The 27,964-nt window shown below is 41.0% G+C and overlaps 5 protein-coding genes across 5 annotated transcripts; 3 read left to right on the forward strand and 2 right to left on the reverse strand.

Moving 5' to 3' along the window:
* Positions 1-1,387: 1,387 nt before the first annotated feature.
* On the forward strand, positions 1,388-5,212 carry si:dkey-30c15.2 (uncharacterized protein LOC558938 homolog). Its single transcript, XM_068739908.1, has 10 exons — positions 1,388-1,417; positions 2,208-2,339; positions 3,408-3,512; positions 3,595-3,644; positions 3,748-3,873; positions 3,993-4,038; positions 4,251-4,322; positions 4,643-4,796; positions 4,910-4,983; positions 5,060-5,212. The coding sequence occupies exons 1-10, from the start codon at positions 1,388-1,390 to the stop codon at positions 5,210-5,212; spliced, it is 942 nt and encodes a 313-aa protein (XP_068596009.1).
* Positions 5,213-6,704: 1,492 nt separating this feature from the next.
* On the reverse strand, positions 6,705-12,573 carry neto2b (neuropilin (NRP) and tolloid (TLL)-like 2b). The gene is made up of 12 exons (XM_068739890.1): positions 12,564-12,573; positions 10,565-10,621; positions 10,252-10,398; positions 9,766-10,014; positions 9,579-9,626; positions 9,076-9,203; positions 8,663-8,764; positions 8,322-8,448; positions 7,909-8,022; positions 7,429-7,559; positions 7,236-7,328; positions 6,705-7,154 (listed from the first exon to the last, which is right to left on the reverse strand). Exons 1-12 carry the CDS (start codon positions 12,571-12,573, stop codon positions 6,705-6,707), a joined length of 1,656 nt encoding a protein of 551 aa, XP_068595991.1.
* A 3,223-nt stretch (positions 12,574-15,796) lies between these two features.
* On the forward strand, positions 15,797-17,222 carry si:ch211-127m7.2 (uncharacterized). The gene is made up of 3 exons (XM_068739823.1): positions 15,797-15,984; positions 16,065-16,167; positions 16,619-17,222. The coding sequence occupies exons 1-3, from the start codon at positions 15,890-15,892 to the stop codon at positions 16,922-16,924; spliced, it is 504 nt and encodes a 167-aa protein (XP_068595924.1). The 5' UTR covers positions 15,797-15,889; the 3' UTR covers positions 16,925-17,222.
* A 716-nt stretch (positions 17,223-17,938) lies between these two features.
* On the forward strand, positions 17,939-19,946 carry si:dkey-238c7.16 (uncharacterized protein LOC559078 homolog). The gene is made up of 2 exons (XM_068739697.1): positions 17,939-18,047; positions 18,734-19,946. Exon 2 carries the CDS (start codon positions 18,741-18,743, stop codon positions 19,440-19,442), a length of 702 nt encoding a protein of 233 aa, XP_068595798.1. The 5' UTR covers positions 17,939-18,047; positions 18,734-18,740; the 3' UTR covers positions 19,443-19,946.
* A 1,277-nt stretch (positions 19,947-21,223) lies between these two features.
* terb1 (telomere repeat binding bouquet formation protein 1) lies at positions 21,224-27,661 on the reverse strand. Its single transcript, XM_068739891.1, has 19 exons — positions 27,619-27,661; positions 27,212-27,322; positions 26,936-27,067; positions 26,454-26,585; positions 26,172-26,232; positions 25,933-26,051; positions 25,665-25,793; positions 25,417-25,569; positions 25,186-25,317; positions 24,986-25,111; positions 24,604-24,746; positions 24,261-24,520; positions 24,089-24,159; positions 23,661-23,732; positions 23,011-23,247; positions 22,204-22,284; positions 21,989-22,054; positions 21,832-21,902; positions 21,224-21,406 (listed from the first exon to the last, which is right to left on the reverse strand). The coding sequence occupies exons 1-19, from the start codon at positions 27,653-27,655 to the stop codon at positions 21,224-21,226; spliced, it is 2,316 nt and encodes a 771-aa protein (XP_068595992.1). The 5' UTR covers positions 27,656-27,661.
* Between the last annotated feature and the right edge of the window lie 303 nt (positions 27,662-27,964).

A 27,964-nucleotide genomic window follows, 5' to 3' on the forward strand; every position in this document is an offset into this window, starting at 1 on the left:
TAGAAGAAACGCGTATGCTGATTTTGCTGCAAAACGATTTCTACTATTTGACAAGTGGACACGAAGACTTAGTGTGTGCCTATTACCGTTTGTTTTCAAAGCAAAATTATTTATTATAGAGGTATTAGAGAGACTTATCTATGTCAGCAGTAAGCACGTTGCAGCAGCAATGCAAATAAAAATAGTAGGCCTATATTTCTTATTTTGGAATAAATGCTCTATGGGAGAAAAAAAATCCGAACAGTAAAATGACGACTTGGTCATATTAGTTGAGGTGATGATTCACATTTCTTATTATTCACGAACCAGTCTGGCACAAACTCTCAGCAGGTGGAGTCAAAACAGTAGCATGTGATAAGGTGCAGACTTTTATATAGGTGTGCATTGATAAGAGAACATATTTTCTCAAAGGCCTGTCATGGAGGAAGGGTTTTTAGCCAGTTCCAAAGTGTCTACGTTTTAGAAGAGACTGCTCATTAGATTTTTACCATGAATCCCGATGGTATATTGGGTGGAGAGCAGGTAGGCAGTACACAATACTTTTTCTTGTACGAATAATTTAATTGAAAATTAAGACTTTCATTTTATGAAAATGTATAGGAGACAATAACAGATACATGTCCAATAAAAGCATTGTGAAGCATTGCAAATATGTAGTTACTTTAGGAAGGAATATGTATATAATATAGGAATATGTTACATTTTGTTTGAATTTTTCTTTCAGATTGATGTTCTCACTACTGAGTACTTAGTGTTACTCACACCCAGGTAATATATTTATTAGAAAGCCTGCTTTTAAGTCATGTTTTTTCCACATTGGGAGCAGAAAATATATTGTGGAGTGTTTTAATTTGAGTCATACTGTGAGTCTGTTCTAGAGTATCAGCAGAATAACAATTTTCTTATTTAAAATGTTGTAATTGTTCTATTTCTAATTGAGAGCAATTTCACGGAGTGGGCTCAGTCATCATGGCTTTGCTCAGGCATTTTTTTTTTCATTCATTTGTGGCAGAAAAGCAAAACAATGAAAGAGTGGACAAACCCTAACGCAATTATAATATTATCACTGTCCACCCTCATTTTTTATGGAGTGAGGAGTTATAAATTAACGTGTGTGTCATTTTAGAGCTTTTTATACACATATCACATGTGATGATGCAGGTAATTAACCAGGTAACCCAGTAACCCAGGTAATTGGCTCAGGTTTGGTGCTCAAGAGGTGCCACATTACCTTTAGTTTTCTAATTCATGTTCCTCAGTCATTTTTTTAATGCATTATTCACAAGTTTAATGCTGGCACCATTTTGTAGCAGCATTTAATGTTATTTAATGCCTATTTCTGATTAACTACAGTGTGATCGGAAGTTTTTCTGTCCTGGTGGTTTCCATGGTGAGATGGAGGCATTTAAACAAAGAGGTTAGTTGTTTGATATGAAGTATTTTTGTGCCTGCTTTTGGTCGTCATGTATTTTGTTCCTGTACTGTATGTTGTGATTGTTTCATGTATTATCCCAGGCCATATTCACAGTACAGTCTGAAGCAATTCAGCACAGCCTTGTCTGCAACACATTTGAACATTATGAATGATCACTCTTAATTCATAATATACATTTTTCTTAAAACTTTGAGGTCATGCTTATTATTAAAGGCATTCTAAGTGGAAGTATTGTAATCGACTGTGTGATTAACTCTGCCAGCAGAGATGGGTAAAGGTGCAGTACACCCCGTGTTTATCTGTCTCTCCGTGTACAAGATGTTTCATTTACCTTATGTGGAAAGATATAAAATATATATTCCATGCAGGGAGATATATATTTTCAGCATATCTCAGAAAATAAGTTGTGTTTATCAATTGTAAAAACATCAAGCATGACTTTATGAATATGCATAACTACATAGTGATAATACTGTTGACCCACAGCATGATGTTCACACCTCTTCTTTGTAGAGTTTGCTGTTTCTGCCTATGTTTGCATGGGTTCCCCCTCATACTCCAACACATTCCCAATGGTTGTTGAATTCTAGATGAGTGTCTAGATGAGTGTCATGCTTGTGACCTAACATCAGCCGGCATGGGTTTTACAATGCTTCTCAATTCATTGTAAACCCGGTCAACATCACTACAGTCTACATTTTAGTTTTCTTGTGGATATCACAGTCTTAAAGTGCAGCAAGTAAATCTTTATAAGATTTGTAATTGTTCACAGGTGCACCTCCTGGTGCAGCTTGCACTGGCAGACCTCCTGGCTGCTCTGATCCTGATGTACACCAGCGCTATCAACAAAGTCAACACTGACAACAGTGTAACCATCTGTCAATACAGTCTGCCATTGTCTCTGGTGAGCAACAGTTACTGTCGCAAGAACCTCAAGTCACACAAATGCAATTGAAGATTGTTTTCTGGTGTGGAAATGGGTCAGAGAGAATTTAAATCTTAATCTGGACAGAACTACAAAAGAGAGGAAGTGACTCTTATGTAAGTGAAATGAAGACATCCACTTTACTGCTTTGCTGCTTTTCAGGGGAAGCATCTGTAGGTTTCAAAGTTTACAATCAGACTGGCATTATATTGTTTTATGATATCAATGCAGGATTTTACCTGAGTCACTTGAGACTGAAACTGTGAGATGTTATGTCATTCTTGCAGCATAAACAGTCAAAATCCAGGATTTTACATTGTAATTAGAGAGCAAAGAGGTAAACAGGTTATTACTGTAACATATAGAATGGTCCCAACATTGTTTCATCATAACAAGATGATGTTTCAGGTTCTTATAATTGATTAAGTTTAGGCATTAATACGTTTTCGTAACTCTACTCTGAAGTACATCAAGTGAAATCTAGAGTTTCGCTAGGATTTACACAATATTTTATAATGTTCAGGACACAGCAGATACTGCCTTTCCTTTTAACAAATACAGAAAAGAATGTAATGTAGGAACAAAATCAGCTTTTGCTTTTTCATTCAGTCGAGAATGTGGATTACATGACATTTAAATATAGATATGGAAAATATTTAACCCTTTAAGAGTTCATATTTAGTCTGAGCAAAAAGAAAATCACATCACTTTACATTGTTGAATTGATGGAAATGAAATTAATCGCAACCGCAATGCTAATATGAGCAACAGCCTCTGCTTTTAATATTTGGGCATTTCTGTGTTTAATTTAGTCCCGCAACAAAACTGGCAATATTATGTATTATAATGCGGGCAACGTGAAAAAACATGTTTTCAGGTTTCGCCATTCTTATTTTTCATTCTTCTGATCATGACGCAATGATCCTATATATTTTCTTAAATTGTTTTGCTGCAAAATGCAAGTAACAGATATTGAATGACATTGAAATCAGCCACACGGTATTTAATGTATGCATACACATCTGTGTGTGTTCTGTTCTCTTCCAGACTTTCTATTTAATTTCCTTTCTGCTGGTTGTGGTTTATGCATGGAGGTCAAAGAGAGTAGTCCAAGGTTGGAGAACAAGGCATACAGAAGATGAGGGTATACAGGTGAGGTGTCAGCTGCACTCGTATATCAGAAATAATCAGAGTTAGTGCATCAATTTCTTCACCATATCTGCCTGGTTTACAGAATCCTTGTAGAAACACAACAGTCACTACACCTGTATGTGCCATGGTGTGGTGAGTTGGTTGTACTAGACCACATTTCTAAATACTGTATACTTAATGATTTCATACTAGATGCTTAGTTATTCAATCCTAATCTGTTTTTCAAACATTACAGGTCGATCCCCATCACAATGTACCTAGCATACGTCCTCACCCCATTTATAACAACTACTGTGCTGATTCCAAACGCTGACACAACTCTGAGAGAACGCATCCATAACGAAAGCAAATACTGCACCAGGCGAGCACACGACCTCCGTGATTCATTCCCTCAATGCCAATGTGATGGAAAAAGATGTAAACATGCAGCAGGTCTGTTCCCCTGTGGTTTTGAACTTCAGAATATTTCTTTTGTTTCAGCTGCATCTTGTTCTTGCATATCTGGAGTGATTCCTGCTCTGATGCTGTGAGTTTCAAACTGTTTCAAACTATTGTACAAATGCTTCTGATAGGTTTATTATATACCATAATATAAACCTGTTAACTTCACAAAGTTTTTTTTTTTTTACAGTTTAATTTTACTGTGTGCAGTGAGCATTGTGACGTTTATTTTGGAAGCATTTTAGATGTGACTGTAAAGTGTGTTTGTGCTAAGAGGATTTTGTTTTGTTTTTCCAGGAGATAATCCACGACACTTTAACAAGAGTTTTTCTTTTGATTGTTGTCATACCACTCATGGTGTCCTGCTTTGTACGTATAATAATAAATAAATAAAATGTATTGTTAATTTGATTAAAGTATGGATGTAAAGAAGTTATGCTTTTCTAAAACTATAAATAGTACAAACTCCATTTCCAAAACAGATAGGATAATTAACCCCTCATATGTAATTGGAAAACAACATTTCAAGGCATTTAAACAAATATTAGGAGAGTGTCATGTTTACCACTGTGTTGCATGTCTTCTTTTAACAAAATTACAATGAACATAGTTTCCCAAAAACCTTTTGGAAATGGCGTTGTATATTAACATATAGCTAAACTGACGTCAATCTTAATTTCTGGCTTCAGATTATTTACTATAAGGTCGGTAAATGGCATAAAAGACATGAGCAGGAGGGGCTTTTTCCCGTGGAGGGAGATGGACGTTCAAGAAGAAGAATCAAAAGGGTGTTTTCCACAGCAAGAAATATGATCATGGTCATTTTATTCTGCTGGACACCAGGTACACACACACACACAGACACACACAGACACACACTTTTAAGGCGAATGCAATGGATGCCATTAGTGCTAAATCCGTGACAGTTTGATGTCCTGTGTTTTTTCCTTGTGTAGTGCTTTTGCTGTCGAACCTGATGTTCTGGACAAACATTAAGCAACACACCCTGTTTGGCCTTTATGCCATACAGGTATGTTTCAAGAACAAAACCAAAATTAAATTAAAATCTCCTCCTGTATCTGAGGTAATGTTTTTGTTTTCATCAGGTAGCCAGCGTGTCCCTGCAAGGCTTCCTGAACAGTATGGTTTACGCCTGGAGACGACCGAACTTCACGGAGGTCATTTTTGGGGAGAGTACCCCCCTCGTGGCATATGGCCACCTGGCCTTCTTTGATGAGTCTCTAAGGAGCACGCCTTGATTGCTGGCTCTAGACTTTGAGAAACGTGTATTTGCTGTAGCAACAACCCCCTGACTCTGCAGTGATCTTGGTGATCACGGTTTCAGCTCGTCTTTTTCAGAAGCACGTGTGACTTATAGGACGAAAAATGTCTTCAGTCTCAGGTGGATGTTCTGTGTAATGAAACGTGACGGTGGTGACATAAGAGACGGTTTGCTTCGTCACTCCTGTGTGCAACCACAGCATGTCATTAAAAGTAATGAGTGACTATAAAACTAAGGTCACACTCGAGGCATAGCTGCTATATTATTGTTCTCTCTCACACACACACACACACACACGTTGCTCTATAAACACTAACCTCTCTTGCAGCTATTGTCAGTCTGCTTCATGTTCCTGCTTGTAGGCTGGTTTTTGTCTTACACTGATTGTTTTTTTAATTAGGTACCATCTTATCTTTGCATGTTTTGACTCAGTTAACAATGTAGCACAGTGTTGTCTATTAACATTATTAATGATATGATTGTATATTTATTTGTTTTTCATGCAATGTGTTGATGCCATTGTATTCCATGTTATAATTTGTCTGCAACATTGTTGTATTGTGTCCTGAATACGCTTTCATTTATTTTTTGTGTTTCCTCTTCACTTTGTTCTGTATACTGGGATATGATGAACAACTAACTTTCTTTTATTTCAAGGTGAATTTGTAACAATTTTCTGGGAAAACAGATGAAAGCCTGCACATTTACAGTTATGTTCCTTAAAGTGTTTTGTCCCTGTTAAACCACTTGTTTTCAGAAGAGGCTCGATCACACTCAGACCAATAAATTTAAAGCATGAGTGTCTCTCTCTGAATGGAATTTCTGTTAACATTTGACAGACTGCAGACAAACACATTTCTACTTACCGGTACACAACAAATCACCTGACTCTTTTATGTAACTTTTTTTGTTTTCTGTAGATTTTCCACTGTAGCCGTAAAGCCCCTCACAGTCAAACCTGTTTTCTGTCAGCAAAGCCAGTTTAGCAGACGCAAAGAAGTTATACTCCCTGTTCTACGTCCATCGGTTAAAGTTGAAGGACATGATTGACTCCTTTCCAAAAAGTAAATAAAAGCAACTCACGTAAAGAAAATGTCAAACTCCGCCCATGTCAAAGACATGCATTTATCATGCTTAAAATGTAAAGCTACCTCTTAAAATATTATTTTGTAATGTAGCACAAATGGAAAACATATTTCAATAAAAGTCTTCCTGCATCCAGTAAAAGATATTCAGAATACAGATAATATCTATCTTCACATTCACAACAGACGTAAATTGGATGGTTCTGGGGGGGTCCTGGATCACCCCTCACCAACAGACCCTCACTGAGAAGGAAGTGACTTAAAAAGGACGTTATTGATCACTTTATAATATATTATAACAAAAGCAACTCAAACACATCCACTCGGTCTTCTGACACACATTCAAAAGTTACTGCTGCAGTATTTCCTGTGTAACTTTTCATTTCAGAAGTCCAAGGACGAGGATCTTTGCTGGGCCATTTCAAAGTTCCCTCTTCGACCTCCTGCTCTGCGTGCATGGACATTATACCTTCTGTCTTCCTCCTCCTCTTCATCCTCTTCCATCACTCTATCCTGCCGCCCCAGTGATCTATGCCCCATTCCTTGATGCCCTGGCATTTGGCCTGATTTCACACTGGGCCAGCTCTTCTTCCGCAGACTGCTGTTGAAGTCGCCTACAGGAGGTACGTTGCTCTGGAGTTCCCCTCTGAAAGGAGGAAGCTCCATGGATCCCCTGCCTGCGCCGTGCGCACCTGGACAGGCTTTGACGGAGTTAACAGATGCCTGGGAGCCACAGTGATGTTCATGAATGCAACGTGAGCCCGACGATGACCTTCTGAGTGCTTGCAGGGACTGGAGTTCCTCTGACAAATCCCCGAGGTCCCCACACGCCTCCTGGAGGATCAGGTTGCGACATTCGTCATTTTTAAAGATCACTATGTGAAGCCAATCACCTGTCGAAGCAATCAAACTAACCTTGTCTCTGAGTGTAAAGAGTTCGTAGTGTGGAGGGTCAAACACCTCCTGGAGGTCGCCTCGATGGAAGAGGTTATTTTTACGTACCAGCACCTTCAAATTATAAATGGACACACTGTATCACTTTGCTATTTCTACACCCTTATTATGGAGCATGATACTGGATAATTGAATTCTAATTCGCATTAATTACCTTCTTTCGTGGCTGTTTGACTTGTACTAGGACGGAGAAGATGAGGAGCAGCAGCACAACACCCGTAGACACACAGATAACTGTCCCCTGAGTTTTTGTGATCTGGTGAAAAACACTTGGGGTCTTTGTCTCTGAGTGACGGACATGAAGAAAACAGCAATGAGAGAGAAAACAGACCAACATCTAGGAACAGAAAGGAAAGCAAAGACATGTTTATCAGGAAATCAGATCAACTACGGTGCCAATAAACAGCCCAAAACTTTGAAGAGCTTTTCGCCAGAAAGTCATTAAAGATGCGATTTTTATGGCTAAAGTACAATACCATTATAAATATTGGTACCTGTGTGATACCTGGTACCTGTTCCTTTCATAAATAACTAGAAATGCTGTATTACATGACACTGATCATCGTAATACAGCACAGACTTAAAGAAGTTTTAAAATATATAACGACACAATGATTTTGCACACCTGAATTACCTTTGCAGTTGCTTTCATCCCAGGGAAAGACACAGTTTTGTACTCCATTACACACCAACGAAGTGTTGATGCACATGTTGGTGTGGCAGAAGAATGCTGTTGCTGTACAGGGAGCTGGAACAGAAAGCAGGATTGTCAACACACGGGAAACGAATCTGTTTATTTTTATCATCCAAGTATTTTCTCTTTGCAATGTACATTTTTGATTGCATGATGTCCATGGCTCCTCTATGAAAAATTTAGTCCTGCTCACATTTTAAAGAATATATTTCAGGGAAATCACGTCTGGGGGGAAACCAGTTTACTCCTGTGATATTTCCTCATACACATCGGCAATGTATGATTAAAACACTTTTTTACACTTGAATATGTTACTAAGTAACTTTACTTGAAAAAAGAAAGATACAACTCACGGTCTGCAAAAGTCGTATACAGCATCCGGAAACGGCTGAGACGGCTCGTCTCATCAGCCCACATCCTGATTACTCCCACGCCGGTGTCCAGCATGAGGTCATTAGCTACTGTACTACAAAACTTGGCCTGCAAGAAACCACACGCGCCTTACAGATGTGGATGTGTTGCTTCATTGTGAAATGAGTGTGTGAAATGGAAATAAACAATAAATCCTGCTCTGTAGTGGAAGGAGAGAGAAATTCAGACCTGAGAACAAAATGCAGTGGAGTGTGCAGTAAAGTGGTGTTAATTCTACAGTCCACTGTAATAAACTGCATATTCCAGATATGAATTACATTACCTTCAGGTCCTCAATGGCATTACTGCCATCATAAACCGCTACAAAGTTCTTCTTACATTCATTTGAGTTTTCCATCTGGTATTCCAAGAATCGCAGGTAAATCTGGAATTAAAAGGGATTAACAGGTCCGTTAGTTCATCTTTCATGCAGAATAAATAATTTCTTTGGGATGCATTTCCTTTTTCTAATGCATCTCTGCATCAAATGATCAAACCTAAATCACTTTGAGCCAGCTTGACCACATGACAATCATTTTTGCATTATCCACATATTAGCTTCGCTCCATGCTTTAAGTTACGTCGTGGAAGTTGAAAACAACACTATTATGATGGAGAGAAAATGGAAGAGATTGTCCAGCTCCCACTAATGTGGAAGTTAAACGTATTCTGCTGCTGTGCACTAAAAGGCTATACTCTGTTGTTTGATGGAGCTCGTATAGTCCAGATGCAGTCCACAGCTTGGTCCGACTTCATCGTATCATCTTCGTCCAACTGACTGGAACGGATTAAACCATCAGGCCCCGTCATCTCAAACTGACAATCTGGCCCACAAACCGCAACAAAAGATTATACACAGCGACAGACAAAAGAAAAAGAGGAGACAAACGAGATTAGAAGTGAAGACTAAAAGAACAAAATAATGTTAATATACACAACTAAAGTTATCGGGTAAACATTTTCTCCGATGGCATCTGTGGTGTATTATGGGAGATCTACCTTCCAATACTTCATGACTGCACACATATAACGCTCTCTGACGCACTATAAAACCTGATGCTCACCTGTACACACATCTACGCTCACCTGTCGTCAAAACTTGCGGCAGGTTAGAATGTTATTTCAATTGGTATGAAGTCGGACACACGACAGACACGTTGGTGCACGTATATAATGCACATTTGAGCAGGTTAGCTAACCTGGGATGGGGTTTAAGAGTCCTCCCACATGTAGATGAAACTCCGGGTCTTGAGAGAAAATCACAGAGACAGCGGTGAGATATCACGTGATCAGAGGCATCATCAGACAGACAGAGATAATAGTCAGACACAGACATGTGTCTGACTTATTGAACATTCAGCAAGATGCTATACCAGCTTTAATCACCTGCAGTAAAGCTGTACTGGACCTGGAAGCCAATCCCCTCCAGCTCATCATCACTGAAGAAGCGGACCCACATGAAGCGTCCACTGGAGAGGATGAGGCCAGGAGCGGCCGAACCACAGAAACGATGTATGAGTGGCGAGAAGTTGAAGGGGCCGTCCCGCACCTCAATGTAGTCGAAACGACACTCAAACGAGGCCTCGATGTAGAAGGTCTCATCAAACTGCAGCTCTATCCTCTGGCGGGGCAAGGCTGAAGGAAGCAGAGCACCGAGAGGTGATTCAGGGATACGACGTAGCCAGATAAAGAAAAGTGAAGTTAAAACGTCTTTGATCCTGAACTGGCTTCTCTGTGTGTCGGTATTTCTGCATAGAAGTTAGACCCGGAACAATGAAAGGAAAGGTTGTGTTTGTTTGCTTCATCATCACATATGGGCGCTCGTTTTAACCCGAGACTCTCTTCCATCAGCCTGGGGTGCGTGTTGGTTACCTTCCAGGACATACAGGCACTCCTTGTTGGGAGGGTACATATGTGGGTAGTTTGGAGAACTGAAGCTGCCGCCGTCTGCGTTTCGAACCCAGTTTCCACAGTGACGAAAACGCTGTGGTCGCTTATCGACTTTTCCTGCGCCTCCATCTGCATGAACACAAAAGCCAAGAGATGCATGAAAAAGAATTGCTCTGTTAATGATACCATGTGGAAATGCATGTGCAGGATCTCTAGATCTTCATGTGCAAAAACCTGACTAAACTACACAATATCTGGATTTAATGTAGTCCCTCTGTCAAGCAAATGCAGTTACCTTTAGTCTTTTGTGCCAGAGAAAATCCTTCACTGATGAACAGGAGGAATATCCAGACTGTATAGAAGAAGCCCACAGTGCAGATTTAAACATGCGATCAAGGAATAAAGGAAAGAGAGGGGAAACGAGAGCTTAGTTGGATTTGTGTGTCTCAGCTTGTTGTCTTCTGAATCCTTGAATGCTTTAAACCGAACAGGGGTGGGGATTTCAAAAGGGGAGAATAAAGACATGCTGGGTTCAACATCTGCTTGCTTAACTCTTCCTCCTATTTTTACATCCTCCTAATCCCTCCTTAATGTAACTCAGAGGATGATAATATGGGCTGTTTGGCAATCTGCCATCTACTATGACGCGGCGTAAGGACGGCTCATGGTAAATAAAAAAAAGTCCAAGTCCTTATAAAATCATTTCTGTAAAACGAAAAATTCAAACTGGGCATCCAGACAGCAACCACGAGAAAACTTCAAACGCCTCTGCAGTGGTGCTAATTTTAAGGTACTTTCAGTAAAACGATGATGAATTTAGAAACATGGAAGAATTCATCCTGAATCTCCTCCACGTTTTCTGTGTTTGTGGAGGAGGAAAGGAAGAATCAGCTCAAATCCTCCTGTCCAGGCGTTGAGCCGCGACAAGCTGGCGATCCAAGAGAGGAAACAGATTCCCTCATTTTGAAACATGTGGATTATTATTATTACTATTATTATTACTACTCTCTTGAAAAAACAAAAAGTTCCACTGAGAGCCGATGCATATCAAAGGGGAGCTGTCAGTGATAATTACACCAGAATGATTTGAACAAATCAAAATGTTTAAAACAGGTACTTTTCCTTTACTTTGAATTTCTCCAGGAAACTGATAAAAGCCACTCTATGCAGTCTTGCTGTGAGGAGTAAAGGATTATCATTAATTTGAGCCTATTGCGAGCAATGTCCTAAACTCTGTTTAATAACACAAAATAATCTGACCAAAAAATGACATATCAGATCATCTAAAAGATTAGGAAAGATGACAAACTCTCGCCTCTCTCCCACCATCCTTCAGACACAGAACAAACGTGGATGACGGCACTCACCTACGCGCATCCTCTCCGATGAAGTATGTTTTGCGCAGCTCGATTTCAAACTTGAACAAACTGTGTATCCCTCACATCCCTCTGCCCGTTTAAATCAATGGTCCGGATTAGCACACGTTATTGACAGAAATCACATTTTCATCCTCTTAATCCTGCAGGTCAAACTGAGGGAAGCCTCACGGGCAAAAAAAGAGCAGATGAGCTTCTGCGTCATCATCAAAAACTGTGAGAACAAATGTAAAGGCTGCTCCTGCGGTCTGGACGCGTCCCCCAGTGACACATCGACCGTCTGCTGCTACCAGACTCTTAAGATTGTGTGTGTAGTGTGTGTGTAGTGTGTGTGAAGTGTGTGTAGGGGTGTTGCACGCGTGCTCTTACGTGAGTAGTGATAGTGTAATCCTCTATTGGTCTGTTTATACCTCTGCCAACAAAAATGAGTATGCTCATTTGCATTTGTTTGTTTGTTTGTTTGTAAGACACCTCTAGAGTTAATCAGGCTTCGGAGACATTCTGATTTTTTCTTTGTCTTCAACATTGTGAGAACTATCAGGATATTTAGAAAGAGTTTTGCAACAATCAAAAATAAAACACCAATTAAATGATAAATACTCAGGCGTGGACACGCGATGATGATTATCGGGTTTGATGGTACTAATTGAAGAAAACGTAAAGTGAAAGACTGGAAGCTCTTTTCCAACTGTTTGTGTTTTAGTGCTGGTGGTGTTGGTAGAAGTGTGTGTGTACGTGCATTCTGTCCAGAGGTAAAATACACGTTCACACGTTCACACACACACAGAGCGCATTCCCCTGACATACGGCCCCGAACGGCTTAAAGAGCTGGCTGGCTGCAGAAAAATAAAAAGGGAAGCCAACAGATGGCGGTGGGATGGACATTTTCCTTTGATGTGTTGTTTTCTAATGACAAACCTGTCGTCATGCCGACAGGTAAATCCTCTTCCAGATGATTGCAAAGGCTTTGCTCACAGACACAGTCAGTGTGCCAGGGTGCTGCAGGACAGTCACTGAGACACGCTGATGTGTAAACACGTAAGCAGATTTGTAATTCAACAACAGTTCAATATTTAATGCTTCATTATATGTTTTAAACATTGGTTTACATTTTATTTTTATCATAATGATCTTTTTTTTCTTATCTGCATATTTTGAATTTTTGTGTTTGACATATTACTTTGGATACAAATGGAAATCGGAAAAGAGCAGAGCATCTTTCGTGGAATCTCTTCGGGGTCATATTTTTAAACTCTCTAAAGTCACTACGGAACTAATTTTTTTTCTATATTTAACAACTTAAAAGTGAAATACTCCTCCCAGAGATGCACGGATCATTCGTGTTCTGTGCTTTATTTTTTTTCAAGGGACCTCTGCATTCCGTGTCACCACTGATCACCCACATGTCCGCTGTGTTAAATCCTGCTTCAGTGTACTGACAGCGCAATAGTCTTTTATCCTTTCTTTTTCCTTAAATGGCCAAAGAAAGTTCATTAAAAGAAGCACTGTCTACGCAAAAGTTTGACCTGAAATGTAATCATCCTCATAACTGATGGCTTACATCATAGTCAGCTTAAAGTACAAAGCCTAACTGACCAAAGAGACCCAACCGTTGGGAGCAAGCACAAGCATCCCACCCCTGAACAGATTTAGACATATGGGATATCATGTAGCAGGAGGAGCGGAAGATAAATTCTGCTCTTATCTGTGGTTCATGTGGAAACAGATTAGACCAAAGAAAGAAAAGAAAAGTCATTAGATGAATGTCAGAAACAAGCCACCAATTCTGTGTCATCACGTAATTTATTTCCTGTCCTATTTTTTTTCTTCGTCACATGAAGCGCTGAATTATATTGAATTAAGCGCTGATCTCTCCTATGACCCCTACATAAGAGACAGAAAGAATCAACAGGACATCAACCACATACACAATGAGAGCATTAATGTTGAATCTATTATTCTGTTTGTGTCACTCATTGGGGGAGTTTCTTCCCTGAAGCATTTTCTCTCAATTTAAATGAGGAAAATTGTGACGGTGTCACCACAACTGTTGGGCACCTGAAAGGTGAGGAAGAGGCATTTATAGGGAGTCTGTGGTTAAAGAATGAAACACTATCACCCTATAATGGACACAGTGTCGCTTGGTGTATTTGAATTTGAGGATAGAAAAACAAAGAAAGATTCATTCAATCTAAACATTCTGCTTTTTCAAAATCTTCAAAATCTCCCTGTGCCATATGGCCAATCACAAGAAGCGTTTTTGGGGACAGATGTCCAGTGGCAGTGACCCTTACTCAAAGCGGGGTTAAGCCGAGGAAGACAACTAGAAGATTATTCTGCTGCGCATCAACTGAAGCCAAGACAAGACAGGCCATCGGTTACATTTGGTAAAATCCTTCTCTGAACTTTCCTGATCAGGTCATTTACACACTCGGCCCAAATTGTTGGTGCCCTTCTCTTAATTCTTAACCACAGTTTCAAGTTATTTCAGTGACCTTTGTGGGTTTTCTTGCATTACTGGGGGGTACCAACAATGTGTGTGTCCAATTCTGCCCCAGTTTTCTCAAGTGGTTTGGAACCTTATATCAATCTGCAGTGCAAGAGCTATTCAAAATCATATGATCCAAAATCACATAATCCAAAATGTATATTTTTTAAAAAGCCCAGAAAAGAGTCCCATTCTGTAAAACTGTCAGCCACATTTGACCCACAAATCCTGCAGAAGGTCCAGCAGCGACAAGCTTTACAAACAGAAATCTTCTTAGCATGGCTTGATCTCTTGATGTGGCAGAAAGCCTGGAGGACGATGAATTCAACGCCACTTTTTGCATGCTTAAATCTGAATTTAATGGTGGGTAGTCTCTTGAGAGGCAGCATCTCATTTTCAAGGGAGTCCAATATACGAGACAACGTAAACAGAATGACATAACATGCATAGATTATAAACAAACTGAAAAGTAAAACTCACAAACCCTCACCCGCCTACAACATCTGCAAATTTCCAGTGATGCTACATGAAAAATAAATGTCCATGGATGAGAAAAAGTAGGTCAGCATTGACTTTTGTTCTCAGACGCTCCAGTTGACATGTGTTGTAAATCATAGTAATAATATGCTGGGAGACTTTGAGGATTTTTCTCACTTGATACAAGTTAAGCCTTCTGATTAAGTGTCGTTCCTAAAATGTCCTGACTTTACAGCCTTAGAGAATCGTGTGTTGCATCTGGCTGCTAACATGCTATTTGCCCTAAGATCCCCCCCCCCCCCCTCCCTTTTCACAAATGTTTTAATTTAGTCTAGTATCCAAAGCTGGTTATTGCTGAAGGCCTAAGCACTTGTAGGAAGGGGCTTTAGAGGCATAATTAAAAGGCCTGAGTGAGAGAAGGCAGCTTCAGGCACCAACTAACAGAAAGTGAGAGTCTGACTCAAGGCTGTGTGAACATCAGTGATTGAAAGAGGGTGAGGAAAGGAAAAGAGAGGAGAGGAGAAGAAAAGTGATGTGTGTCATGTGACTAGACTCGCACAGATTATCTACTGGACACCAGAGTAAAGCAGATACAGGGAGACACCATTGCTGCATTGCGTCACACACACACACACACACACACACACACACATAATGGGAGTTAAAAATACCAACCGAGAAACTGAAATGTATGTATTTATGTTACCGCCATTAGACTTTACACCGTCCACATGGTGATTTGGATTTGTTCTTGGTATCTTTATACACCAACCATGAAAAGTAAAAGTGAATCGGAGTTGATGTGTAAATCCGTAATTTGGGATTTTCAATGTTAAAATGTAAGATTTTTTCCTGATCTTATTTTGGATTCGATCCAGAAGACCTTTTGAATGATAGTGTATATTGGAGTTGGACCCTTTTATGACTGTGATTGTTGGTGAATCGAATCGAATGCATATTTTACAAGATATAAATATTAATATATTTTTTAAAAGCTTCAACTGAAAACAGCTTAGTTTTATTCGGACATTGTAAGTAAAGCAGTTCGTGTTTGTACTGTGTAACCGGGTGTACATTTTTATGGCGCACTACGCTCTGTGTCCACTGGGAGGGGCGAAAGAGCACGGCAGTGTGATCACGTGACTTTACCAAACCGGAAGTCTTTTGTGTTTCTCTTCGCGTAGTGACGGTCGTTGTGTTTAGCTTTCATAACAAACATCTCAGGGACCTTTGTAGACCTTTGTAGAGCCCTATATCATTGATATGATATCGAGCAGACATGTCGGAGAAGCCCCGGACGCTGCCGCCATGGATGGTGAACCAGGAAAAAGCGAAGGAGCGTCTCGATAGAAGGAGAAAGCAGAGACGTGCACGGTACTCTTGGGTTTTATGCTTCATTGAAATGTCCATTTCGTGGTTTTGACTAACGTGTACACGCCCGTGTGTATTTTCAGGGCTGCTTTCTACTGTATGAACGAGAAAGAGCTGGTCGAAGCTGCTGTTTCTTATCTCTTCCACGTACCTTGTGAGGGCGCCGTTCTGCTCGCTGACCGAAAGGTGGTGCTGTTTAACTACTATTTTAAACCTTTGAAATTGGCAGTGAAACATAACAAAACACGAATATAGGACTGCGCTGTCCATAAATATGCTAGAATCGCTACTAATAAGAGATTAAAATGTAAAAAAATAAAATAATGCACTTTATACGTGAAAACCACACAACATCAAAGGATTTAAAAATGCAGGATAATTGTGTTCATTGGATAATAGCAATGTCTGTATTTTAAAATTGGTTTTATACTTTTAAACTATCCAGGCAGAACATTGGTGTGTTTCTGAATCCCTTCACTGTACATGGATCACAAAATGGGAATGCACTTCTAGTTGCACGAAGCCCCAGTGTGTGCCTCTCAGATGACTTTAAACAGTGAACTATTTAATCATGTTACACTGTGTTTTTTGTGGACATAAAATAAGAGATATTCACTGAAGTAAAACTCTCACGCAGGCGGTGGGGCTGGGGGAGAATGCTTCCAGTGCGAAGATGACCACCAAGCCGGTGATGATGGAGGAGTCCTCAGATTGCAGTGGCGCTCAGGAGACTGCCTATGTTTCAGAATCAGACTTGGACACCACAGAGATGGGAACGCTGCCGTACACAAAGAGCCTGCAGCTCGAAGGACCCGAGGGTCAGTGTCCGGACGACCGGGGCACGGCCATTGCTTTGAAAGCTGAGAAAAAAGGGCGAACCTCACCGAGCGCTGCAGAACCGGATGATGCCTTACAACTTGTACGGGAAATCTTCTTCACTTGATGAACTAGATTTGAATGCGTTTGTATTTAATGGACAATATTGCCTCAGAAGAGCGTGCCTGTGATGTCACAACAGTGACATCACTTTACTTGCATTACATCTACTGGTAACAGTGATTAGGATTCTTTCCTTTTTTTTATGGCCCAGGATCCACCCTGATGCTAAATTTCACGCATGTGTGATCACTGATCGATTAACGTCAGCTCCAGTTGGAGGCCATGCAAGTATGTTCAAAATGTGTGCATTTTAAAAATGTATAAACATGGGCTTTTATTCTCTTGTGTTTACATTAAAAATGGACGATACATTTTTAATAAAAGTGTGTTTGTAAAACTTTGACCATTGCTTCTTTTTTTTAATTAGATACGCCTTTGTATTCTTCGCTGTTATTTTCTCAAAGCAATTTGAGTAAAATTCATAGCACATTTGTGTGTTTTTAAACTCCTTGTAATTATAACCTGAAAATAAAACAATTGGTTAATTGAGACACACTAATGTGTCATCACATTATATTTATTTTGGTTTATATGAGAAGGAGTGATTTGGAAGTCATTTTAAGTTGTTGTTACATACTCACGCCAGAAGGTGGTGCGGTTACTCTGTAAGACGGTGGAGTGACGTCATCAGACTCATCGTTTCCCTGTGTTTTACATAAACGTTTAATCTGCCCAACAGGCAGAAATACTTTATTGAGCCTCTTGATATTTCCAGAACTACACATTATATTTGTTTTATTTGATTTGGGGGATTTTATTTTTCTTTCTCTGATGTGCGGCAGAAATCCACTAAAGACTAAACTATGGAGCCGCAATGTGAACAATAGCTTTTTGCCTTTGTTCCATGAAGCGCGCTGATCCGGAGCTGGTGTGAACGCAGATCTGCGGCTTGATTAATGATTAAATAGACAAACGCCGGGATGAGTCCGCTCCAGGAAGTAGCGTCGGCAGTCTGCGCTCGCACCGCGGCGCGCATAGATAGTGGACGCGCACGGCGCGCACGGTGCGCGGTTCTATCTGCAGATCCGCCCCGACGCAGTTTGGCGTGCGGACTTCTCCAATTCGAGAGGGCGACGGCGCATCTGCGGCTTTTCTCCTGTTTCCTGTAACAATACGACGTTAAAAAGGTTGGTGACGACAATCTGTCTTTAAGATACACGTTGAACAAGGAATTGTGTTACTTCTGTGCGCGTTGGGTTGTTTTTAAAGTTTGTTGAAGGGGGGGGTCGCTGATAAGTAATAAATTGCGTTTTCACTAATTCGGCGGTAATTAGTTGTAATTAAGTTAAAGTGCGTGAGTTTCGTGCGCTTCCACAGTTCAGACAGCGAATGTCACTTTAATGTGGGACATGGATCTAAATAAAACGGGGGGGGGGGGGGGGGGGTATGCTGTAACATAATTAAGCTTCTGGTCGGTGTTAACGAGGAATGAAGTGGCAAACAATTTCCGTGCGCGTCTGAGCGTGTCCAGGTGTTCTCGGGACGCGCTTATGACGCGCCAACGAGACAAACAATCAAACGTGGCCCCAAGAAAATATTCACCATCTGAATGTGAGGTTTAGGTTTCTATGCAGCCCTGGAGGGGGGGGCCACCACAGAACACCGAGTACCAGAACGAGTTCACGGAGTCCTCATGTTCGACAGTTTCCTTATTTACTTTGTCTTTTTCTTTTTCACTATTCATTAACGTTTGGAAGAACAGAAGCGGCTCCGACTCCACTTTGTCTGTGAGAAGAACGTTCTGAATTATTGAGTTTAAACTAACTTTAAGGACTAAAATGGCTGCTCTTTCTCATTCCGAGCTTCTGTGCAGGTTAAGAATGGGAGCGCAGATAAGTCGGAAGCGAGACATCCCAGCTAACGCGGCTGAAACCGCTGCCGTTGCCGAGGAGCAAACTGTGACGCCGACTCGGGAGGTTGATGTAAAGGAGGGGGCGGCGACGTCGGCCCCCGTCGCCGATGCTGAATCCGAGCCGGCGGTCAGCGAAGGGTCGCCTCCTGAATCTGAATCCCTACCTGCTCCGGAAGCCGAGCCTGTTCCCGAGCCAGTGAACGTCCCGGAACCAGAACCTGCATCAGACCCAGAGCCGGAGGTTGAGCCGGTCCTGGAGGCCGTCTCTGAGTCAGCCCCAGCTGGGGCCCTGAAGGAGCAGACGGACATGCTTGCACAAGAGTCTGTCCCTGAGTCAGCTGTTGCTTCACCCGCCCTGATCGACCTGGGCATCGCTGATGCAGCTCCTCAGCTTGTTAACGCGCCCCCCTCCCCGTCTCCAGGCTGTGCAGGGGGAGTCCCAGTGGTGACAGAGAGCCAGGCCGCTGCTGAGGCTTCAACAACGTCTGAGGAAACGTCAGAATCCGTGGAGCAGTTTGTGCCGGATGTCAGAGAGGAAAATGTTACCAAACTCCTGCAGAACGTAGAGCAGAAAGAAAATGAACTTGTTGCTGATCTCATTTCCGCTGGCGCCCAGACCCCAGATGCCACGCCCATCGCAGAAGTGAACCCCCCCGATGAGCAGATGTGAATCCTCGGAAAAGCATTCTTGAATTAAATGGATATTATTCTGTGTGACAGTCCTTTAAATGAGATCTGAAAGAATCCGAGATGTTTGTTTGTGACACCTACCGGCTTTATAAATGTAAAGTTATTCTCTATTAAAATGATCCAAAACGCAGAGCTATGCCTTGATATTGGTCTCGTCTTCCTCCAGATGAGGGATTTGGGTTCGACTGTTTGTTTGTGTTGGACAACAGAATGTTCCTCTGGAAATTCAGGATTCAAACGAGGACTACGAAAGAAAACCGAAATGCTTTGATGCAACTCCTGCTGAGGGGGAGATAGACGCAGAATAAATAAGAAAGTGGATAAATATCAATGCAACAATAATGAGCTTGGGACGGTAGCGGCGCCACTAAATCATGCGTGCCACTATAACAGGATACAAGCGTCCAAGCAACACTCGGACCTCGCAGTGTTCCGGTAGCCGCTGTGATCGTTTTCATTATCTGTGTTGTGGGAGTCATGGCTTGCATGCACAAATAAAGTCACTCATGCACTCTGGTCACTTTCTTTCTAGCACCAGAGGAAGGAGGTTTTCAGTGTAGCTGTGGCTCAATGCATGAGAAGGATCCTCCTCTCTCGCCTTACCAACGTCTCTATTAGGCAGTCAGTCGATTAGCAGGAGGCCTCTCGTTAAACTCGTCTTCACCGGGGCAGGAGTGTTATTCTAGAATACCTTCAAGTTGCATTAGCTGCTCCCTTTAACTGTGAAAACAGAATCCAGTTTCATCATGGATAATCCTCGAGCCTCACAAACATTTCATCTCGTCGAGCCACACCTAACTCCCGGGCAACGCCTGTGGGCGCAGTAAGCAGTTAATTCCCAGAGTTTTGGCAACACACTGGTAAATCCCCGTGGAGCGGGAGAGGCCGTCTTCACAGTGATCTCTGCTAGTCCTGAGTAAAGGATGCAGCCGGCAGAGCGCTGCGTCGCGGTGCACACAACGGGAAATAGATTACTGTTCAATAATCAAAAATGCTCTTCTGGACTCCTCAATCTTTTCATTGATTTCCTGCTGCGTTATCATCACTCTTGCCAAAACACAAGAAAAACAAAGCAATGGCACCAAAATGTTACCGACTTTGCAGAATGTTGTTCCAGAACTGCTAAAGATATTACTTTAGCACGGATCGCTTCCCAAACTCAGTGGTCCCCATGCTGCTTTCTGATTTTGCCATGAATGACAATGTAGGAAAAACAAACTTCAATTACTTCTTTAAAAGTCCTAGTTTTTTTTCATATGATTCAAACAGGTATGCAACAACATATTATATTACAGACATGCCACGACTTGTGAACACATTGTGGTTTTGCAATTTGATCAGGCAGATGTTGATGTGACAACCAGCGGTGATGATTCAGGAAGAAAACCAGGACTGGATTGGGCACAGCCCGTTCTCTGAGGGTGTGCATCTAATTCACTCAATATCTGTTCATCAAACGCAAAAATAAATACGCTGAATAGAGAAGATGCTGATGAACGTAAGAATCTTAAACACTTCATTATGTAACAACAAACGATTCATCGTAACTCGTAAATAACTTTAAACCACAGTATGGTAAACATGTGAAATAAATCGCTCTTCTTGCTCCGGCTCGGGAACGCCGTCTGCCTGTTATCTACAGACGGCGCCGGATCCCGGGACAAGGATCATGGACAGTCAGCATTCTGGGCTTTACCTTTCTGAAAGGAAGAAAACAATCAATCAAGCAGTATATCTAACTGCAGGTGGACTGTCGGGACTTCACCGAGGGAAACTTTCTCCTCTCACCATTAGCTGCCTGTATTTCTTGGCCAGGTCGACGTTGGTGCGGCCAGGTTTGAAGGGGAATGACCACAAGATGGAGTTCCAGGAGTAACCGTAAGCGTTCACTCCCTTCAGAAGGAAGGACGCCTCCTCGTGACTGAAGTCTTCCCTCTTCTTTCTCTAATAAATAATAGTAAAGGAAAAGGAGAGAGTAAGGATCATAGAGAGCAGGGTGATTATGGGATGGATCACACGTGTAAAGTAGAAATACTGGATACGATCTTCTAGCTGGGCTCACTGTGAAAGCTCTGCCTAACAGAAATGTACAGATTAGAATGGAATGAGCATGCAAAGCATCTTTTTTCAGTTCACATTTCTTATTTAAATTTAAGTACATTAACTGCAGTTATTGTAAGGCATTGGTCTAAACAGGAACCCAATCTGAGACTGTGTTCCTACTTTTCACTGAGCATTTCCTGCTGGTTATCCTTAAATATTTCGCATCACTTCAGTTCTCTGCAGCATATAATTAAGGCTCCAAAAATGTTGGAAACCCTGACAGGCTGTGTGAAATGTTTGACGTGAATTATTCTTGCAGTTCTTACAGTGGAGCAGTGATCGGTGCTGATGTTCAGCTCATCATGTCCACTTTCATTCCCTCCTCCTCTCTCTGAATCTGAAATATATCAAAATTTAATTGTGTGTGTGAGTATGTGCGAAAAAAAGAACACTTTTTCTGCAGTGATGATGTCGCATACACACCGGCCTTGCGTTCCGAGAACTGTGAGTTGGTTTTATTTCCTCTGTGCATGGGAGTCAAAGTAAAACCTATAATTGGTGGAAGAACAAGACAACCAAACGACAAATAGGTATTTCAGTTCTGGTATATTAATAATTGTTAGGTTCATTGTTTTTCATGTGTTACTGGTTTAAAGGCTCCTTCCCTTTAGGACGTCAGCGTTAAACCCAAGTCTTACCATCGTGCTTCTTCCAGCGGCGATCCGGTTGGGAGCTCTTGCTTGTCCCTGCTCCTTTATTTATCGGAGTCAGTGAGACCTCTATCAAATGGAGCACAAATCAGAGGTTTTTATAGCAGCAGTTTAATGTGTCATGCTTAGAATATTAACATTATGAAGTAATCGAAAAGAAAAATGTGTACCATAAAAACTGCTTGAAATACCAGCAAATCTGGAATGTTTACTGCCTGAAAGGTTCCCGCATATTTAAGTCAAGGCAGGATCTAATTTTCCATCGCTAACGTTTTACTGTTTACTGCAAAGACCAAGAACGCTCATAAAATATCAGAAGACTGATGAACAACCTTCAGCTCACCTTCTAAATACCTTTTGTCTGTGAGGAATATGTATTTATACAGTATGTGCATTCATATATTGGCATTCAATTGAGTGATGCAACATCTTGGAAACCAGGTAGGTGGTATCTTACTCACCTTTCCAAGGTACAAGTGGGAAAAAATATATAGTTTTTTTTTAAAACAAAAAGGTCCACAGACAGAAACTGTAAAGGTGGTGACAATTCGGTTTACACAGTATTGAGCAAACCCCGTGGGCGCTGTGAACCTTTTTTTCTTTCAGTTCTTCAAATTCAGCAGTAAAGCAAAAAAATATTCTCATTTTAATTTGGAAAGTTCCAGGATAAAACTGGCAATCGATTATATAATCCTGCTTTACTTTACACTGTTTACAGGAAGCATTCGCACATACGGAATCGGTTCTTGAGACTTGAATTACACCTATAATGACACGGTTTTATTGGACTCTCACCGCTCCAGTTCTTCCAGCCTTTCTGTGGCTTTGCATCTGAGACCGTCTCAGAGTCTGGGTCTGTCCGCACCACAGCGTCGCCGTGGTACTCGCTACCAAACAGAACTTTACAGCGACGAGTCCTGAACCCTTCTGTAGCCTCCAGGAGGACCTCGTGCAAGTCGCAGCTGTGGTGGCAGGAGCGGAGGAAAGATGTAAAAGTGCGACTGGTCACCTCCTCAAATGACAACACACAACCTGTAAGAGCATACATGCAGAGAACTTACTCATGGGGATGTCGTGTTGGCTTTACAATGATCTAACAAAATGCACAACAAATAAAATGATTTCCAAATGATTATAAGTCGCCAAATCACATTGTCCCAAGTGAGCATAAACATAGAGGATGAACAGAAAAACAAAATGTTAAAAACAGGCCTCCATATAGCTGGATAGACCTTGCTATTGTTCAAAAATGTACTTCTTAGCACATGTAAGTTGGACCTACATGATCAAAACATCTACAAAACCCCAAAGAAAAGATTTCAGTTTCCTGTTTGCGTTGTTGTCATGGATACATTTTTAAAACAAACACTAAAAGTGAATATAAAAAAAATTAAATTACAAAGTGACATGGATAGCATTTTACTGTGGAGATCATTGTGTTCTACCTGCACAACGGAAAGGTGAGCGTTCCACTGCTGGGATTTTCCCCATTTTATTCATCTGATGGCTCTGCAACCCTTAACATAGAGAAATATTACTTTAACAGAGAAATATTACTTTAGCATAGAGAAATATTACTTTAACATGGATAAATATTACTTTAACATAGAGAAATGTTACTTTAACATAGAGAAATGTTACTTTAACAGAGAAATATTACTTTAGCATAGAGAAATATTACTTTAACATAAGAGAAATATTACTTTAACATGGATAAATATTACTTTAACATAAGAGAAATATTACTTTAACATGGAGAAATATTACTTTAACATAAGAGAAATATTACTTTAACATGGAGAAATGTATTTATCTGAAAAGTTGCTATTTAAATTGGTTGTTGGCAGCATTGAAGAAGGACTGTAACTCTTACCTTCCTCATCAGCACTTTTATTTGTGTTCGCTAGGCTGTGCCTCACTGCTGTTGGGGGCTTAAATAACTGACTGCATGTAAAACAAAAATAGAAGGAAAAGCTATTATGGAAGATATCATTTCATTAGTTTGTCAGATTCACAAATAATCATCACTGAGGAATTCTGCTTACTTATCATCTGAATGAGGCTCTCTGCCGCCCTCTAGTGACGGATGCTGGGATGACATTAATGCTCCGGCGCCCTTGCACATTGAGCACAACACATCCCCTGTGAGTTCAGCCTTCTTTTTTAAAATCCCGAGCAGAGGGCTCCGCTCGTTTTCATCAGTATTCGTGACCATGTGTCTGACACTTTGAAGCTTCGTGTTAATGCCACCCCCGGCTTCTACACATGCTCTTTCGGTAGAGGCGGATGGGTCTGTGTCTTCTCTCTACAGAAGACCATAAGCCCACATCATTAGTTGCCATGCTACAGGCTGAACATGCTGTGCTCATGTGTGGGAATCTATCTGACCTCTATCTGTCTCTTCTCCAGTTGTTCAATCCTGCGCAGCAGCTCTGCCGCGGAGTTCCTGAAGCTTTCCATGTCCGTCGGGGATTCCATGTTTTTAGCCTTTCCCTGTGTCGATATCAGTCCCGGCAAGCCCAAGGACATGACTTGATAACATGATAAAGTTGTTAATACAGCACAAGATAAAAAATAAAAAGGATCTGGACAGAAATGCTCTTTGCTGTTCTGGCCAACCCTTGAGCGAAGCTTCGACGTGTCAACAGATTTTCTTTAACAGGTTATTCTTGTAATTATGATCTACGGTCTTGAAAACAGTTCAACTTAAAGTATGAAATGCCAGTTATGGTGAAATATATGAAATAATTGCAGAAGTGTTTTGACTCACTGGCTTGTTTGCAAGTCTGCAATAAGAATGCAGCAGCATTCCTGACCTCCTCTTGTGTATCCTCTGTAAGCAGGGTGATGATAAGAGGCAGACCTCCACACTCTATCAACTGGGACTGGTGCTTCTCTATAGACAGATGAAATGAAAATACGCAGTTAAGACACACTCAAACATTAGAAAGTATTCAAGTGCGGTCTTACCGGAGGACTCAGAGCAGTGGCCCAGAGTGAGTAAAACAGACAGCATGTCCTCGGGCTCCAGGTGGGGGCTTCTCAGCAGGGAGAAAAGGTAGGGAACCACCCCATAATGAGCCAGACCAGAAACCAGATAAGCTACAATGAACAGATGGAGAATGGAGCAGCACACGTCATGGTCGTTTAGGTGAACTATTTAAAGGTGCATGTTTATGCGCAGGTGAGAGTGATGCTCACGGTTATCTGTGATGCAAACCGACAGGGTCTTTGATAGAATAATAGAAATCTGGCATGACAGCGAGCTTTTCTCTGCTGCGGATGCTTGCTGAACCAGTGCAAGAGTGAGCGTATCCAGAGCCCCCGAGGCAGAGAAGTTCTCCTGGACACAGGCTGCAAGAACAAAGAAGGAAGGCGCATTAAGTCATTGTGATTTTAATGATAATTGAAATGTATTTAGCTTGAGCTCTTCTTTCTCCTTCACTTACTATTGTTTCCAACTGTCATCGCGATGAAGGAACAAATCGGAGTGAATATCTCAATGCGTGGTAAGGTCATCTGCTGAAGCCAGGTTTTCATTATGGGGAAGACTGCCACACAAATACGCTGACCTTCCTCTAAAAGACAAACGTAAGACACAATTGAGCAAAGAAATCTTACCGAACTTCGATTTGCATTGGATTTGATTTTTCCCTGAGCATCAATGCTGTTCTCATAACCTTTGTTCAATGCAAAAAAACATGCAGATGAAATCACCATTCTGTGGGTTGTTGACACATCCGCAGAGCGCACTAGACACAGACACCCAGAGTTGGTAGGTCTGAGTAGCATTAGCTGCTCTTGAAGTAGCCTCTGGGGAGAGTGGGAAGGTGGTCCTGCAAAAATGTATACTAATGAACTGTGAGTGGGTTTTTAAATATGTTGTTGCCATTCACGTATGATGTGACTAATATACGACTGTATGAGATTAAACTGCATTCAGCAATGAAAATAACCTGAAGAGATCCAGTAGAATATCAAGGCAGCCAGTATTTTGGGCTAAAGTCTGTCCTGACTCTGCAAAAACAAAAACACAGGAACATGAGGGCTACAAAGGTCTTCATTTAAAAAAAAAAAGAAAGTTCATCATGCTATCAAAAAGTTCGCCCATTTCAGTGCCTCTACCACCCAGATATTAAATATATATACATCTTGAAACTAAAATAAATACACTGTATAGTGGCACAATAGCACATGATGGGGATAATTCATTCTGCAGCTGTAATTCATGATCTTACTGTTGTTGGCGACCAACACAGACAGAAAATAGACAGAAACTCTCTTCCGTGACAGCGGGATGTCTTCAGCCATCAGCCAACCGGCGACCTGTGTGAATGTCTCCTTTCTGCACAGGGAATTCTTACAATAAACTGTCAGAATGAAACAAGAGTAATGCATTAGGAATATGAAAAACTGCCATTTTACTTTACAGTGTTTGCACTTGAAAACACTGCATAATAAAACACAATAGTATATTCTGGGAGATATGAGCGAATCTCAAATCAGGACTTTCTGATGAACATACTGCATTTCAAAAGAACTACGCTATGCCTGTCCCTTAGCATTTTTAGATACAGGAAAAAAATGATGTATAATTTTTAAAGTATCAATTATTACATTGTCAGCTATTCTTGTACACGAGGACAATTGCCATCCAAAGTCCTCCATGTAAAGTACACCAAATACTGGACCTCTGAATTGAGATTCGGTGCCTTCTTACCACTGGTCTCTGCTAGTGTGCCGAGTGTGAAGAGAGCAGTCTCCTTAATATCTGAATGGACGATACTGGATATGGAGAGGTTATACAAAAATGCCACGCCCCCCATTTCTCTAAGCAGGTCCACAGCGTCCTCTGAAAGGATAAAAAACAACCTTTGGGTGAATCTGACAGGGGAAAGAACTCATGTGAAAAGGTCATCGAGTGAAAGTCACTGATTTAAATGATCAGACTACATGAAATGAGTTGAAACAACTCAAAGTCTCTGTTGATTTTTACCATTTCTTTCACAAATTGAGTGAATGGTGAGAAGAGCTTGTTTCTGCAATTCGGGACATTTCATCTGAAACTTCAGGCACTCGAGCAGCACACTGAGATCTGTCTGTATCGCTGAAAGCACAATGAGATTACCAGTGTTAATCAGACACATGTTAATCCACCAGACGTGAGATTACCAGTGTTAATCAGACACATGTTAATCCACCAGACGTGAGATTACCGGTGTTAATCAGACACATGTTAATCCACCAGACGTGAGATTACCGGTGTTAATCAGACACATGTTAATCCACCAGACGTGAGATTACCGGTGTTAATCAGACACATGTTAATCCACCAGACGTGAGATTACCGGTGTTAATCAGATTTATGTTAATCCACCAGACGTGGAATAAAAAGGCACTTACTATTACGGCTGATGCTACAAGCCACCGCCTTGTCCATTTTTCTCTTCAAAGCTAATTTAGGATAACAAGAAAACCTTTTCTCCTCGTCGTATATCCAGCCCACGATAATTCTTTAACTTTAATACGTCATATTTTCCAAACTAGCTAAACTAGCTACGGACTTAATAAGCCAAACTATTTTACAAAGTACATTTTTTCACAAAACATTCACATTTTTGATTGAGGAGAAGCTAGTTTATAACAATATCTCACGAAAACAACAAATACGTAGCATAACATAACACAGGTTAGCCAAAATCAACTAGTTATCGATAAAGATTTACGAATTATCAAATATCTACGCTCG

This window comes from Brachionichthys hirsutus, chromosome 5 (genome assembly GCF_040956055.1).
Source record: "Brachionichthys hirsutus isolate HB-005 chromosome 5, CSIRO-AGI_Bhir_v1, whole genome shotgun sequence".
NCBI lineage: Eukaryota > Metazoa > Chordata > Actinopteri > Lophiiformes > Brachionichthyidae > Brachionichthys > Brachionichthys hirsutus.

What these genes read in the sequence shown, in the direction of transcription:
- si:dkey-30c15.2 (XM_068739908.1), top strand. Translation starts at nt 1,388, where the DNA reads ATGGTGAGATGGAGGCATTTAAACAAAGAG. An exon ending in ACAGTCTGCCATTGTCTCTG is followed by an intron (nt 2,340 to 3,407) that starts GTGAGCAACAGT and finishes GTTCTCTTCCAG; the next exon opens with ACTTTCTATTTAATTTCCTT. An exon ending in CACTCATGGTGTCCTGCTTT is followed by an intron (nt 4,323 to 4,642) that starts GTACGTATAATA and finishes TTCTGGCTTCAG; the next exon opens with ATTATTTACTATAAGGTCGG.
- neto2b (XM_068739890.1), bottom strand. An exon ending in TCTGGCACAAAAGACTAAAG is followed by an intron (nt 10,399 to 10,564) that starts GTAACTGCATTT and finishes GTGTTCATGCAG; the next exon opens with ATGGAGGCGCAGGAAAAGTC. An exon ending in ATGCCATTGAGGACCTGAAG is followed by an intron (nt 8,449 to 8,662) that starts GTAATGTAATTC and finishes GGTTTCTTGCAG; the next exon opens with GCCAAGTTTTGTAGTACAGT.
- si:ch211-127m7.2 (XM_068739823.1), top strand. Translation starts at nt 15,890, where the DNA reads ATGTCGGAGAAGCCCCGGACGCTGCCGCCATGGATGGTGAACCAGGAA. An exon ending in AGAAAGCAGAGACGTGCACG is followed by an intron (nt 15,985 to 16,064) that starts GTACTCTTGGGT and finishes GTGTATTTTCAG; the next exon opens with GGCTGCTTTCTACTGTATGA. An exon ending in TTCTGCTCGCTGACCGAAAG is followed by an intron (nt 16,168 to 16,618) that starts GTGGTGCTGTTT and finishes ACTCTCACGCAG; the next exon opens with GCGGTGGGGCTGGGGGAGAA.
- si:dkey-238c7.16 (XM_068739697.1), top strand. Translation starts at nt 18,741, where the DNA reads ATGGGAGCGCAGATAAGTCGGAAGCGAGACATCCCAGCTAACGCGGCT.
- terb1 (XM_068739891.1), bottom strand. Translation starts at nt 27,655, where the DNA reads ATGGACAAGGCGGTGGCTTGTAGCATCAGCCGTAATA. An exon ending in TGTGTTGGTCGCCAACAACA is followed by an intron (nt 26,233 to 26,453) that starts GTAAGATCATGA and finishes TTGTTTTTGCAG; the next exon opens with AGTCAGGACAGACTTTAGCC. An exon ending in GCAGACTTGCAAACAAGCCA is followed by an intron (nt 24,747 to 24,985) that starts GTGAGTCAAAAC and finishes CATGTTATCAAG; the next exon opens with TCATGTCCTTGGGCTTGCCG.